Below are 14897 nucleotides of genomic sequence, written 5' to 3'. Positions count from 1 at the left end.
ACTGGCGGCTAAAGCATGAGGATGCATTTGCAAATTCTAAACATTGCTATTGCTTTTACGGTTTGAGAAGCAAGTATTTTTTAGATTTCAAAGTCTGAAATTTGTATGCACTAGGACTGCTAAATCTAAGAGAGTTGAATCCGAAGTGTATAATTACTATGAAAATATATTGTATACAGGGGTCCCTGGGTGGCTCAGTTGGTTAAGCATCCGACTCTTGATCTCGGCCCAGGTCATGATTTCACAGTTCATGAGTTCAAGCCCAGTATAGGGCTCTGAGCTGATAGTATGGAGCCTGTTTGGGATTCTCTCTCTCTCCCTCCCTCTCTGCCCCTCCCACACTCATGCTCTGTCTCTCTCAAAAATAAATAAATTCACATGTAAAAAATATATATTGTATATGTAGAAAATAATATTCTTTTTATATAAGTCACACATCTTAATTTTCTGCATGGAATTAAATGGCTGACTAATACCTACAAATGCATGAAAAAAAAAAAGGTTAAAAAAAAAAAGCATCAAAAAAGATGAAAGCCTGGCAGGAAGATGGCAAATCAAGTAAGAGGAAATGTAGATTTCAACAAAATTCAGGAACATTCTCATTTAAAAAAAAAAATACTAAGTCATTTCTTAAACAGCAGGCCAGAACTATCGTGAAGTAGCTTATTGTAGAGCAATATCTTAAAAATCCAACAGAAGACAAAAGATATACAGATTTTCTGTGCCACATGCTTCTTTTTCATTTTTTTTTTCTTGAGATCTCATAAACAAGTACAGCCTCATTGCTTCCAACAGTTCAGGTGAATGCAAAAGTTCTATACTTGAGGTATAATTATTTGCCTGTCATTATGATGTATGACTTTCGATCCTGGCTAAATGGAACAGCTGAACAAGGAAGCTACAACAGCCTTACCTGCACCAATCACACGCTCAATTTTAATACAGGAGGCATCTAGCTCCTTGGCGAATTGATGGACAGCTCTATTTGGGTCCTCATAGGTTTCAGGGTCAATGTAGGTTTTGGTGCCTGGAAATTTAACTGTAATGATGTAAGAAAGCATGACTGTGATGAAGCAAAGCACTTATTGTGCAGTCAGCCCAGGAATTTCATTATGCAGAGTGCTCCTTGGAACAGTGAACTTGCTTCCACATCACCTGATTCACAGCAGTTTTAACAGACTACTTCGGTCTGTTGGCGTATAGGTATTATCTGCAAGCTTCTATAGGTAACATAGGATCCAGCTCATAGGTTACTAACTGAATTGCTTTTCCAGTAAATCAACAAAAGACATCACCAAAATTCTCTGACATGACTCTTATCAGACTGGAGGTTTAATTAAATTCACTGCTATCATGGCATAGTTCAAGCCATATTGAGGTTTGTAATGGACTTGGAAACACATTTGTAAATCTATCAGTCAGTCAATCAATCAAATTAATACACTGGGAAAAGAAGACATTTCATTTACAGGTAGCCTACTACACTGACAGCAATATTAAAAAACATTTAGACATCTTACTTATTCTTTTGATTTATTTTTGTAAAGACCAACCACCGTTGACATATACATAAAATTAGTACAAGATGTGAGGGACCACTATCACAGAATCAGAGAGAAATCTACTAAAGACACAGTTTCATCTTCACCTTGAAGGGCAATAGAGGCCAGATGTACAAAATGCAGAGTAAAGTTAGAAAATTTACAATATTCCTGGGATCTGCTAACCGTGGATGACAGCAATTTGAAAGAGGAATGGTTTCTATGAACTTTCAAATATAAGGCTCTGGAAGGAGGTAGCCAATATGCCTCAGAAAAGGTAGTCAAAATTCAAACAACATAGAATCATCTTAAAAGTTAAAATCTTCTTAAAATGCACCCAGAAGCATGCAGGTAACAGATAATGCTATGTCAACTTTAAATCAAATTCAGTTACAATAATGTATTCCAAATCTAATCATTTGGTTAAAGACAAAGATAAGATAGATAGGCATATATTTGGTTATATTAATGCAATAAAAAGAATTACACTATATCCTCAAAAAAACTTTATTGTTTTAACAAAGCCACTGAACAATCTTTTCATTAAATCTTACTATTTTGAGAACAATATATTTATGTATTACACTGCAGCCTAACTGTGCTTATGTCATCACATTATATTAAAACTATATTTAAAAAATAAACACATAACAAACAAAAAGAAGCAGAATGTATAAAGGAAAATGGGATTTAAAAATCTTGATTTATTCTGCTGTAGTTGATTGTTTATCCAAAATTGATTGTCTTAAACAATTATTGTTGCAGTTTATAAAACTGACAGATGCTCATTTGTTACTAAAGCTGAACATGAAAAAAAAAACACAAGAAGAAAAGAGAGAGGGGATAGAAAGAGAAAAGAGAGAAGAAGGAGTACAGGGAAGAGGGGGGGAAGAGAAAAAGAGAGAAGGGAAGAAAACAATAGGTTAACCTCCTAGATTGGCAGGCAGATGGAGAATGAGCCATCTTCTCCCTTTCCATTCTCTTTCTTTCTTTTTTCTTTCTTTCTTTGTTTTGTTTTGTTTTGTTTTGTTTTTGTTTGTGATAAGGGAGCTAGATTGGAGGTAACCTTCTGCATCTCAAATGGGTCTCTGATGGTTCTTTATTCAAGCTGTCATAAAACATTTTGACAGGCCAGAGCAATTTTGGCATAAAAACATGAAATACTGCCCAGCTTGGATTCAAAGACATTGTTAGAAGAAACGGTAGGAGGAAACAAAATGTAAATTGGAATTGCTTCACTAAACTTCTCCATTGTGTTTATATCTTTAAATGTAGCACTCGGGGCCATGGAGAGTTGAGGGCGCCTGATACAAATGACTGGACATTCTATTAAATTCAGTGCTCTAAAAGCTAGTTAAATGGTTGCTTTCATGTTTCTGTAAAAATTCAATCTGGTGTCTTAGCACCTAAGAAAATTGTCTGTATACTAAAGAAATAAAAGGACACCAACTTGTAAACAGCTGGTGACCATAGAGTTGTACTTTACGTATTTTAGATACAGCTATAAAATCAAATAAAGTGCCTGGTTCTCATCAGATGACAAGAAAAGATACCTTTGTAAAGAAGGTGATTCAAAAATATCAAGGATTTACTAGGGTAGGATATTGCTAAATGCACTTTTTCATTATTCATCTAAAAACGGATGTTTTAAAATAAGGAAAACGTTGACATATTTCTGAATATTCTGGTTTCTTGTTTCTCTCAATTTAAGAGAATGAGCTTTTTTGTGTTTTAATATCTCATTTACATTTCTCATGAGTGTTAAATAACTTAAAACCACCATTGATATTTTGCTCTAGAGGTGAAAATGGTTTATATATATATATCAGGCTTATCTTGTCTATGTCAGCAAGTAAACATGCAGCTCTATTTTTTCTAATTACAAACTCGATCTCAAATGTAAAAAAAGCAAATGGCATCAAAATATTAAAACTGAGTGATGACAATTTAGCATACGGCTATACAACATGTTTCAGGTAAGTCACATTTCAGTTTACCTTCTGCATCACCTGAAAGTTAAAGGCAAAGAAACTAAAACGTATTTGATAATTTGGGGATGTCTCAGACGTATTCAGTAAAGGAAAGAAAAGTGACAAACTGTTGAAGGTAAAATTAAATGATTCTGTCATCAAATTGTTCACAAATGGGTAGAATAGGGGATTTTAGGAACTATATGTTACTCTTCTACATACATTTAAAACTAGATGTAAAAGTTTAGGCATTCAAGTTTCAACTCGCTCCTTTCTGTTGGGGAAGTGCTAAAAATATTCTCTCATGTTGTAAAAGAGAAAAAAATGTACCCTCCGTTTTTTTCTGTGTATCTCTATAAACTGCCTGTGGCACTCTCATCACTGAGAATCACAGTAACGATAATAATAGTGCTCACAATTTGTGTCTTTAAACCATGCATTTTCTTGATTGATGTTTATACATTTTTTGTGACATTAGGATGGGTACATGACAATATCTTCTTAGATACTAGCATAATAATTTGATAAATAACATAATAATAGATGTAACTCATGGGCAAATTAGAAAATTTTTTTCTCCAAGAGCAATCTTAGTAAAGATTATGCTACCAAGAAAAATAATAAGTGAAATTGTTTTTTAATATTTCCAAGGATTAAAAATAAAAATGATGCATTTGGATATGAACATCATTAATCATTAGAACTAAAACCATATGATTGTGAGGTTTTTTCTTTGGCTACAGGAAGGAATAACATTTATTTGCATAGCTCTCATTTTTTCACTTGCCATCCACATTGCAATAGGAATAAAATTAATGCAGATGGGCATCTATTTTCTTTGGTTTCCCAAGGTCTCTTCTGAATATGATTTCCAAAATGAATGTTTAAGAATCAGGGAACCAAAATCCACAGAAAAAATTGGAGGATCCAATCCTATTATTCAATTTATATCTGGGGAAACATCTATCAGACAATGCATAGATAGTGGCTGAAGAGAAGAAGGCTCCTTAGCTTAGGCTGTCATGGTAGCATCACTCATTGGGTGGGACAAAGGGTCTATCCTTCTAAATGAATTCCTTCACTAGAATATGGGCCATGCAACATTTAATGGATTGTTGTTAGAATGGTATGAAACGCTTGGGCAAAGTTTGCAAAAGGAAAAACTGTGACATAAAAGCAGCTAAATATCCTGCAGTTATACTAAAATTTCTTACGAGAGATTAAATTTCTGAATATGTTTTGTTTTTAAAATTCACATCATATGATTTTCATTCTAAATATCTCGTTCAAATGCTTTAAAGCAACATTTTGAGTTCATTAGGTACTTTCAAGCATGATACATTAGGAATTTATTCATGCCAATACTAACAACCAGGTCTCTGTATTAACTGGGGTACAAATAATAAAAAAAAAAGCCAAACACTTACAATGAAAGTAAAGTTCTTCATCCCCTTCTTGGTCAGCTTTGCTATAACCACAGTGCCTAGGAAAAAACATCAAATTTGTGATGATCTCAAACAATGATCTTACTTTATATATTTAAAATTCAGTACAATATACCTTAATTCTTTAACTACTTGCTAGTTAGAGCAATAAACAACATGCAGAAACTTCTTGCCCATAGTTATGAACTCATTAATAATAATATAGTAACTAATATGATTAAAAACATACAGAATATAAAGTCTTGGTGTGAGACAATGTAGAAGGAACATACTTCACAGATTTAGATTTATCAATGAGTGAGTAATTGTACTTTCTTCTGAAAAACAACGACAACAGCAGATTTTAAATGGTTTCCACAAACCATTAACTAAAAGAGTGAATTTCTCCCTAGGTATCTACTGTATTTACAATGAAAACCTAGCTGAATGTAACCAATAAAAATACACCCAATAGCACTTACAGTACTCATTGCTCTTAAACTAAAGGCAATGAATGATTAAGCTCACACTGTATTTGACCTTGGGAGAATGGAAATTTATTAACCTTTAGTATCTCATCCCAAAGAATGTTTGCATTTAGTATCTAACATTCTAATACACTAAATAGTAAGTAATAGGCTGACATAATTCTAAAAAATCAATACATTCTGTGTTACAGATTAGAACAAATCTGTGTTCTACCTTCTCCCAATGATGAAGCCAAAGACCATGAACACCAGAATGATGGTCCCTGCCACTGCAACCACAGCAATGATAATAACAGGATTCTGTTCACTGGAGACCGCTGTTGCTGTAAACGGAGAAAAAGAGGCTCAGAAACACTCAATACCATGTAAGAACTTGAGAGGGTAAACAAAATCTTATGAATAAGAGGTATCTATGCTATTTAATTTACCTCTAATCTTAAATAAATGCATTACATTGTAATGATATAGATTTAAATAAATGTTTATTTTTTGCATTTTAAGGGCATGGTAAGGACAAACTTTCATCTGTTTTATATTCCTCAGTTATAAAAGACACCCACAAAATGCCTTATTCAATGGCTATCCCCTGCTTAGTTGTTGAAAACTTAGTTATAACTCAACAGAGAGAGATCTTTGATGTACAGTTGTATTAAATCTCCATTTTTTCCCCAGCAAAGTATTTGATCTCTGTGTGTCTTTTTCTGATATGTAAAAAGGAAACAGAACATATACTCTGCATTTTCCAAAGCAGAAAAGCGCTTTGTCTCTCATATCATCAATATAAAATAAAAATCATCATGGAATCATAGTAAATCATCACGGATTTATAATCTATCATAATTTAGGAAAAAGATGAGCAGAATCATTTGTTCTAATTTGACAAAGTATGCAATATACACATTTGAGAATTTAAGATTACAGAGGAGGTAGGCTATTTATGAAAGAGCAAACACTGCACGGGTACTTTAAAAAACAGTTTAGTATTATCTAATTGCAAAAACCTCCTGTGCAATGCTGTGATTCTTGTATGCCTCTTAAGACAAGCCCAGCTGGACCTTTCTGAGAGTCTCTTTGGGAACAGTGTGTGTTTCCATGTCCTTCAAAACAGCCTGATTCCGATTCTTCAAGTCACAAGGCCTTCTCACTTCCATTTTTCCAAATTAGTAAAGTTTTACTTATACGAGAATTCGTAATTGTCATATTTTCCCCAGAGTATTATATTTCTAATACTATTACAGACTTGATAAAACAAACAAATGAATACAAAAACAACAAAATGTATATTCCAATGAATGATCCAGTTGCAAAATGCCATTTAACATATAATGTCAGGATAATATAGTTTGCTTATTGCTGAAACAGTCAACAGCTGCAATCTTTAATATGAGGTAGGATGGAAAATACTCCTCTTTCTTGGTGGTGGCAAGGGACTGAGTCTCCAGAGTGGTAAATCATACGTAGGCAGAGTAGGTTTTGCCACAATAGGCTGCGTAAAGTTTTTTCTGATTGGCTTTTCTCTGTTTTATCTATACTTTCCTTTTGACAACTCATTTCTTAATTTTGTATACCTATGCTAACTATACATAGATCTTAGATTGAAAAACAGCGAGGTAGCTCTGGTGTAATGGTTTCCGAACAAAGGTGTATACAGACTTCCTAACTCAGCACCTGCTGATTTACTCCCTGAGGGAATTAAACAAAGTGGGGGCGGGAGGAAGAAGAAAAAGAAAACAACTTTTAGACTTTGATTTCTGAATTGCAGCCTATTATTATTCAACAAAGAAAAGATTTGAAGTTTTTTTTTTTTTTCATTTGGGTCTAAAAAACACAATTTTATCTTTCTCTCTTCTCTCTCTCTCTCTCTCTCTCTCTCTCTCTATATATATATATATATAGTAGTTCTGTTCATGAGGGAGGAAAAAATTATACACGTATGTGTAGAAATTTTTTCCATCCAATCCATGTGCCCCTGGGTCTAATTCTTTGCTTGTCTTAGGCTCAGCTCTGCCTTAGCTTCAGAAAGAAAACTCCAATGAGAAAACTGAATGATGATTAGAATTTGTGAATATTTATACGTTTTTCTAGATAGTCAGGGTGACACTTTAATCTTTCCACAGTCAACATTTATGGTTAATATTTTCATCTATTTCATGGGTAATAAAATTTTAAAGTAATTTGTAAGTGTCACAATCACCACACCATGGTTTCAAAATTGTAAAAACATCAGTATTGACTCTGAATAGACAGGGATTTTAGGATATATATGCAATAGAATAATCTCTTTAATTTCTCTATCCAAACACTGCTCCAGTGACCTCTTTGACGGCATCTCTTTTGCCCTCCTTCCAAGCATAGTGAATCACTGTTTCCTAGCACTCTGATAGGATTGGGCCATGCATTCCACCAGTGCTGAACTGTATGGCAGAATTTGTATATAAGTTTCTCTCTTTCACTAAACTTTAAACAGAGCATTACTGTGTCATATGTCTCTGTGCATCCCTAATTCATACCTCAGCACCTTGTGCCAAATCAGCAGTTCTCAAAGGATGGTCTGTACACCTAAGAGTGCCTCAAGAGTTTGATCTGCAGGGTCAAAACTATTTTATATGATACGATGTTATTTGCCTTTTTCACTCTCATGTGCTCACCGGTGCACAGCTGAGTTTTCCAGAAGTTACATGACATGTGACAAAAACATTACTCTGATGGCTAATAAAATGTGTGTTTGTGTGTTTTATTAAAAATTTCTGTTTTAATTTCTAATGGTGAATATCGATAGATATAATCCAAATAATCAAAATGTCTTTGGAGATCCTCAATATATCTGTGTGTGTGTGTGTGTGTGTGTGTGTGTGTGTGTGTGTGTATTTTTTTTTTTTTTAAGTAGGCTTCATGCCCAGAGTGGAGGGAGCCCAACGCACGGCTTGAACTCACGAACCTGAGATCAAGACCTGAGCCAAGATCGAGTTGGATGCTTACCCATCTGAGCCATCCATGCACTTCAATATGTTTTTTTATAGAACAAAAGCTGGAGAATGGCTGTGCTAAATAAATAAAAACTGACTTGAGACTTTCTGTGTGTACTCTGTGTACATTAACTTGGGTAATATTCATAAAACCCTATGAGTTAGGTGCTACTATCCCAGAATTAGGGTCTGGGAAGGTGCTCATGCAAAGTCTCACAACTGGCCATGGAAGAACTAAGATGAGAAACCAGGAATGTGTCTACGAGCACTGATGGATAGTGATAATCTGTTCTATGCTGATGACCACAAGGTATTCATTCCTTGCTTATTTGCTGAGTGCCTTCTATGTGTCAAGCACTAATAATAGACACTGGCAAGACAATAGTAAGGAAAAGAGATATGGATAACTCTTTCATCAACTTTGCATTCTAGTGGGAGAAAATATTCTGATGATAAAAATTGCAAATTCTTTCAAACACAAAAATCCAGTTTTAACATTCATTTTATATGATCATTCAGGTTCTACTACTTCATCTTATTTACTTCATTTTTTAAATAATGAAAATAATATCTATGAATCTCAGCACTCAATATAAAATAGTTTGTCCCAAGATTTTCCTATTATGAAGTCAGCACAATGCACGTATTCATTTTGAGCTTTCAAAACGAGAGGTTTAACTGATAAAGAATGATTAGGTGGATGTGAGATAACAAATTAATATTTCTAATTTAAGATTAAACTATTCATAAATAGTGTTTTATTATATTAGAAATTACAAAGTAATATCATGAAATCAGTCTAAGTTGAAAACTACTAGAACATTTAGTACAAGACCACTTATATGTTTAAATGTTGAAATCTTAAAATGCTTTGAGGTTTTGTGGCCATTGAATTTAGATATTCTCATTTTTAATCTTAGATACTCCATTTTAAAAAGGTAATAAAGAATAATGGCATTAAGCTTGTCACACAAAATTATGTGACATTTTCCCAACTGATACTTTTGTATCTATAATTCTATATAAATGATTTGTATTTCAAATTTATTATAATGTATGTTTCATTATTTGAGGTTCTGAGAGTTACTGGTTAATTTAAAAATATAACAAAATATTTTGGAAAAAGAATACCGTTAGCAAACCTAACAAACATTCATTAATCAAAGAATATCTGTCAATTTGCCTTTTAAAAGCTGTATAAAAATATTTTCCTGAAGTCAAAATAATTGATCGAAATTGTACTGATTTAATTTACTTAAAAACTTTTTATTAGAAATTGAGGAGAGAAAAATCACATAATGTTTTTTAGCTCATCGTTGTTTAGAATATTGTGAGAGGGGCACCTGGGCAGCTCATCCAGTCAAGCATCTGACTCTTGATTTTGGCTCAGGTCATGACCTCACGGTTGATTCGTGCCCTGTGTTGGGCTCTGTGCTGACAGTGCGGAGCCTGTTTGGGATTCTTTCCCTCTCTCTCTGGCCCTCCTACAAGTGCACGTGTATTCTCTCTGTCTCTCTCTCAAAATAAATAAGTAGACATTTAAAAAATAGAGAGAGAGATCCTTGTGGGAACACTACACGGGCAAGGAGATGAGAAGGTAACAGTTGGGGGAACCCTGTGCCTGAACAGTAACATCAGGAGAAATCAAGAACTCCAAAAGACAGAAACACACCCCAAGATCTCAGCTAAGTGAGAAACAACCAGAGCAGTACTCGAGCTGTTCTGAACTTGCACTCTGGACATGCATTCCAACATACATCTGCCTATTTGTGATACACTATAGACACATGCATTTTTGTTATCGTCTGCTGAATTATAAAGCAAAAAAATGATAATTCAAGATACTGGTGATGTTGTGTTTTTAAGATCAGTGGTTGATACAGAGATATTCATTTCAATTATTAATATTTTGCATATACTTTGAATGTACTCTTTAGTATGCTTGAAGTATTTATAAGAGATGAAAAGAGATGATAAAAATAACAATAAATACAGTTTCTAAGATCTTCTTTCTCAACTGCAATTTTTGAAATCATTGCTAACAGGCAAGGAGCTTAAATTAACACGGATTTTTATAGATGCATCTTTCTCTGGCCCATCCTGTGTATATCCTGGCTTCATTTGGGGGTTTCTGTGAAGGAGCACCTTTGACTGACACAACCAGAATAATACTGCTTTGGATTCTACAAAAACAGCTTGTGTCAATACCCAATTGAACAAGTGCTGTTTCTATTTCTAACGTCATCTTTTCCAAATAAACCCAGTATGTATTAAAGAGACTAATATAAATTACAAAATTCTAACACTGAGAAACAAAACATTGAATTTTCAATCGTTATTCTGTCTAACCTTTACAAAGGACATATTTATGCACATATATTCACCTTTAAATATAAAAATAATCTTGAACCAAATCATTACCCTCAATATTGGAAAAAATATGACAGAGGTATAGAGAGTAAGAATCCAAACCAAAGGTGGTAATTACCTTCAAACATTTTACCTGTAGCTTCCTCTAGTGTAGCAACATCAAGTCTGGGGCTGTAATTTCCATAACCAGCAGCAGTAAAAGCCCGAATCTGGAAAACATACACTGTTCCTGGCTTCAGGTTATTAATGGAAGCTGAAGTGGACTTGGTTTTTACTGTCGAATAGGTCCGTTCCCTTTGATCCTAGAAACAATATATTCAGGGAATATTTAATTGTAATTGCAACCAGGCAATTTGACAGGCAATTCTTGCAATTTATTTCAATTTACTGCATTGTTTTTATAAAGGCTACATTGTGCCCTGTGGAATATTGTAACATTGAGTTGTTTCTGAGATAATATAAAATGTAAATGTGAACACATGCCTTTGTTCTATAAGTTTCAAAGAGAAATAATTTTGTTAGACCATTTATATGTTTTTGAGCTTTTGCTTTGTTGGTAGAGGGCACAGTGGCAAGAACTATTTAGCCATAAATATAATCAAAAGTCCTATTGACCAAAACCTGGGTACACTTATAAAATCTATGGGTTAGTAGAGGTCTTCCCTTCATAATGTAGTTCTTTTAATATTTTTCCTGAATGTTATTTAGCAAGCAAAAGGCCATGTGTGAAAAATGAAGAAAGCTATTAACTCAAGAAATTTAATGCATACCACCACCATACTGACATATCAACTGCTTTCATTAAAAACTACATTTCTCACCGAATAAAACTTTTACAAAATAGTACTTAATGGAATATTTTAAATTAAGACTATCAGTATAAAAGTTAAAGTATTATAAAATTTATGGTTTGATAATATTTTAAACATCTCTCAGTTCAAGTTCCTCATTTTCCAGATATGAAAACTGAGGCTTGCAGAGTTTAAAAATGTCTTTACATATTATATATGATAAGTTAAGAATGAAAGAAGTATAAAAATTCAAGAATATAAAAAACTCCATCAAAACTTTCATCAAATGAAAAAAAATTAAAGCTTAATTGATATGACTCTAATGGGCTTTTTATTTAAAAAGCTATAAAAACTAGCCATCAAAATATACAATTTTAGAGAGTTTCTCATTTGTTCTATAATAAATAGTTGTTTACAATAAAACTATTCATTGAAATCTGAAAATGTCAGTCTGGTTGTTTGATTTGCCTTTACACTGATATTTGCAAAAGTATAAATAAATGTACACTATATTCAGTGAGGCCGATTTGTGACTGTCTTCATTATAATCATTTATAAAAATGACTGTTGGTATTATAAATATATATTTATCTCAAATAGAAGAACTAGGCATAACCGATATTAGATGACATAATGACATATAGAGATCACATGCTTACATACGTTACAATGCAATACTATTATTCTGTTGTAATAATTGTCTAATATGTAAGTTCAGCAAACGTAGATACAGTCCGTTTTTGTCATGAAAAATAGAAGAGAAACTATTTGAACAAATTTACTCCCAAGCAAGGATTTGCAAAATATTTTGTCACATTGTAAGAAAGTTTACTTTCATTTACCACCTAACATATTTTTAAAATGTACTTCACTGCTTTTGAAATCTGATGAAATTTCAGAAGAGTATACAACTGTTAGTGTTTACCGGAAAACAGATATAACAAAACAAACGTTAAGAACAATGATTCCCTCAGAAACACATTTGATGGGGTAAAAAATGTATTCCCTCGTACAAAAATAAGGTACTTAAAATGTCAGTTTGGCCATGGAAGTCATGAATGCATAATGAAAATAATAAGCAAAAATACTGTAAACGTAATCTGAACATTGAAACTAATCTTAAGCTATATTTTCTACAAAGGGAAAAAATATATCTATTGCCAATGCACTGTATGCATTTAAATTATTCAATAAAGTCAATTCAGCCTCCAAGTTTTTCCAAAGCCTTTAGGATCCTATTTTGGAATTCTGTCTAAATGGTTAAAAAGGTTATGCGTACTCTGGCATTTTAGCTAACTTATTTAAGTCAATAAGTAACACTGTATTAATAATATATTGATATTACTAATAATTGCTAATATTAACAATTATTAATTACTAATAGTAATATTAGTAATAATAATAGTTTCTGTGCTTCAAACCTTGAACCAGTTCTTTCTATGAGGTGGAGCCTAGGTAATAATTTGTGAAAAGGGTGCCCAGCCCCCTTCGAATGGGTCAGAAATAAATCCACTCATACCACTCAGTTAGATCTCTACTAAAATTCAGCCATTTTGGAGAGATTAAAGGGCAGTGCTTGGGTTTCAGCCATCCTATTTTTCATGGAGAAGGGAGTGCGAAGAAGTGGTTGATATGATTAGTATAACATATGTGGAATAAATTCCAGGAGGAATTAAAGGGAGTGGAATATCATCATTTGCTTCTGCAGTTTAGAGAAACTACATTATTTATTACAGAAAATATTTGTATGTTTTCAAATTACTAAATTACTTGAGGCCACCATCATTATCACTGAAACCATGTACTTAAGAAATCCATAGACATAAGAAATCATTAAGGGCCTAGAGATCCTAAAAGAACTGTTTTTTGAAAAAAAAAAAATGCATTGGGCTGTGTGGTTTCTGTGGTACTGAAACATCCTGCAGCTAATTATGTATCAAAAATTGAACAAATATACTGCCAGTGGAATATTTTCCTTTGTGTAACACAGGTACTTAATACACAGAAATCGTCATTATAATGATGAACCCTAGATGCAGGAAGATGGTCATTAAAAATGGCTAAAATTCACTCCGACTTTCAAAATAGCTCCAAACAGTTGGCATAATGACCAAGTTTAGTCTACACTGCAGTAGGACGACACGAGACACATTGGCTGCACATTTCAGCTGCTCTTAGCACTTACTTTCTCGTAATACTTGATTTCATATTCTGTGATGACTCCATTGGGATGCTCGGGCTCCTGCCAGGAAAGTTCCACACTCCGCTGCAGCACCCTTTCCTTCATCACTCCGCTCACTTGCGAGGGAGCTGTTTGGACAAGACATGTCAATAAACAATGAGAAAATTCACTGGATGCCTCAAATCAAATGTCACAACCGATCAGTCCCATGCTGTGCCAGTTTCATTAAGGTAAAAGAAAGCACCTTTTCATAGCTCACAATTCAGAAGCTAATGAATATTCAAATAGGACCTTATTACTGTTCATAAACCTTAATAGAAATTTAAATTAAAGTGCAAACAGCAGAAGATAGCATTGTTCAAGTTAGTGAAAAATGGAAATGATGGGGCTGAGAATGACAATTAAGCAAATGAATGCTAATTAAGGCTACAAAATATGATTTCAGATTAATCTCCAGTGATAAACTAAGTCCAAATATTTACTTCACATGCAATGGCAATACACTTTTTAAAAGAAAAAAGTACTTGAATATTGTGTAATACAAATGGCTACTTCAGTGTTCAATTAAAGGGACAGCAGCTTTTAGAAATGTTTTTATGTTTTAACTGTGTGTGTGTGTGTGTGTGTGTGTGTGTGTGCGTGTGCATGTGTGTGTGTGTATATTCCCAAAGAATTCCAATTAACCTTGGGAAAAATTTTTTACACTTCATTAGGTCAAGATGCAGGAGAACGCTAAAGCTGCCGCCACTTCAATACGTGGGTGAACATACACACATGCAGACTCTTGCACATGTAATTTCTACGTACGTAACCTAGGTTTCAAGCTTTGATAGAAGTAATTCAAACCGTGGTTTTGCTCTCTCTTTCTATATAGATAATAATATGCTTAGAGCCCTTTCATTCTAATTAGTGGCATATACTCTTTTTGGTAGCTAACACTGTGGAATGTAGCAAACTAATTTGCTCTGTCTAATTTGCTCGGTGATGATTAACTAGTTGTCTCCTCTGTCTAAATGAGTAGCTGCACTGGCTTGGCTGAATTTCAGTGGGGTCATTATGTTTCATGTATCATGCTCTATCTCATTCTGTAAAATATTTTCAGGCTGTTAATTTAATTTTCAGATGTCTAAAATTGTTAATAATCTTGCTGACAGAAAAGCAATTA

General features: G+C 33.5%; 1 protein-coding gene across 5 annotated transcripts in view; it reads right to left on the bottom strand.

Moving 5' to 3' along the window:
- EPHA7 (EPH receptor A7) overlaps positions 1-14897 on the bottom strand; it is a 172133-nt gene that overhangs the window by 18140 nt on the left and 139096 nt on the right. The window contains exons 6-10 of one of the 5 annotated variants that reach the window (XM_019442872.2): positions 13736-13860; positions 10893-11061; positions 5638-5746; positions 4939-4994; positions 914-1039 (exon numbers count right to left, since the gene is read on the bottom strand). In XM_019442872.2, the coding sequence (XP_019298417.1) occupies positions 914-1039; positions 4939-4994; positions 5638-5746; positions 10893-11061; positions 13736-13860 (585 nt within the window). Of the gene's footprint in view, positions 1-913; positions 1040-1516; positions 2343-4938; positions 4995-5637; positions 5747-10877; positions 11062-13735; positions 13861-14897 lie in introns of those variants that run through there. The other 4 variants (XM_053904649.1, XM_019442870.2, XM_019442871.2 and 1 more) reach the window with 4 other exon arrangements.

This window comes from Panthera pardus, unplaced genomic scaffold (assembly GCF_024362965.1).
Source record: "Panthera pardus isolate Hobbes unplaced genomic scaffold, ASM2436296v1 HiC_scaffold_17, whole genome shotgun sequence".
NCBI lineage: Eukaryota > Metazoa > Chordata > Mammalia > Carnivora > Felidae > Panthera > Panthera pardus.
Note: the sequence above shows the minus strand (reverse complement) of the source record. Positions and strands in the feature narration are given on the sequence as shown.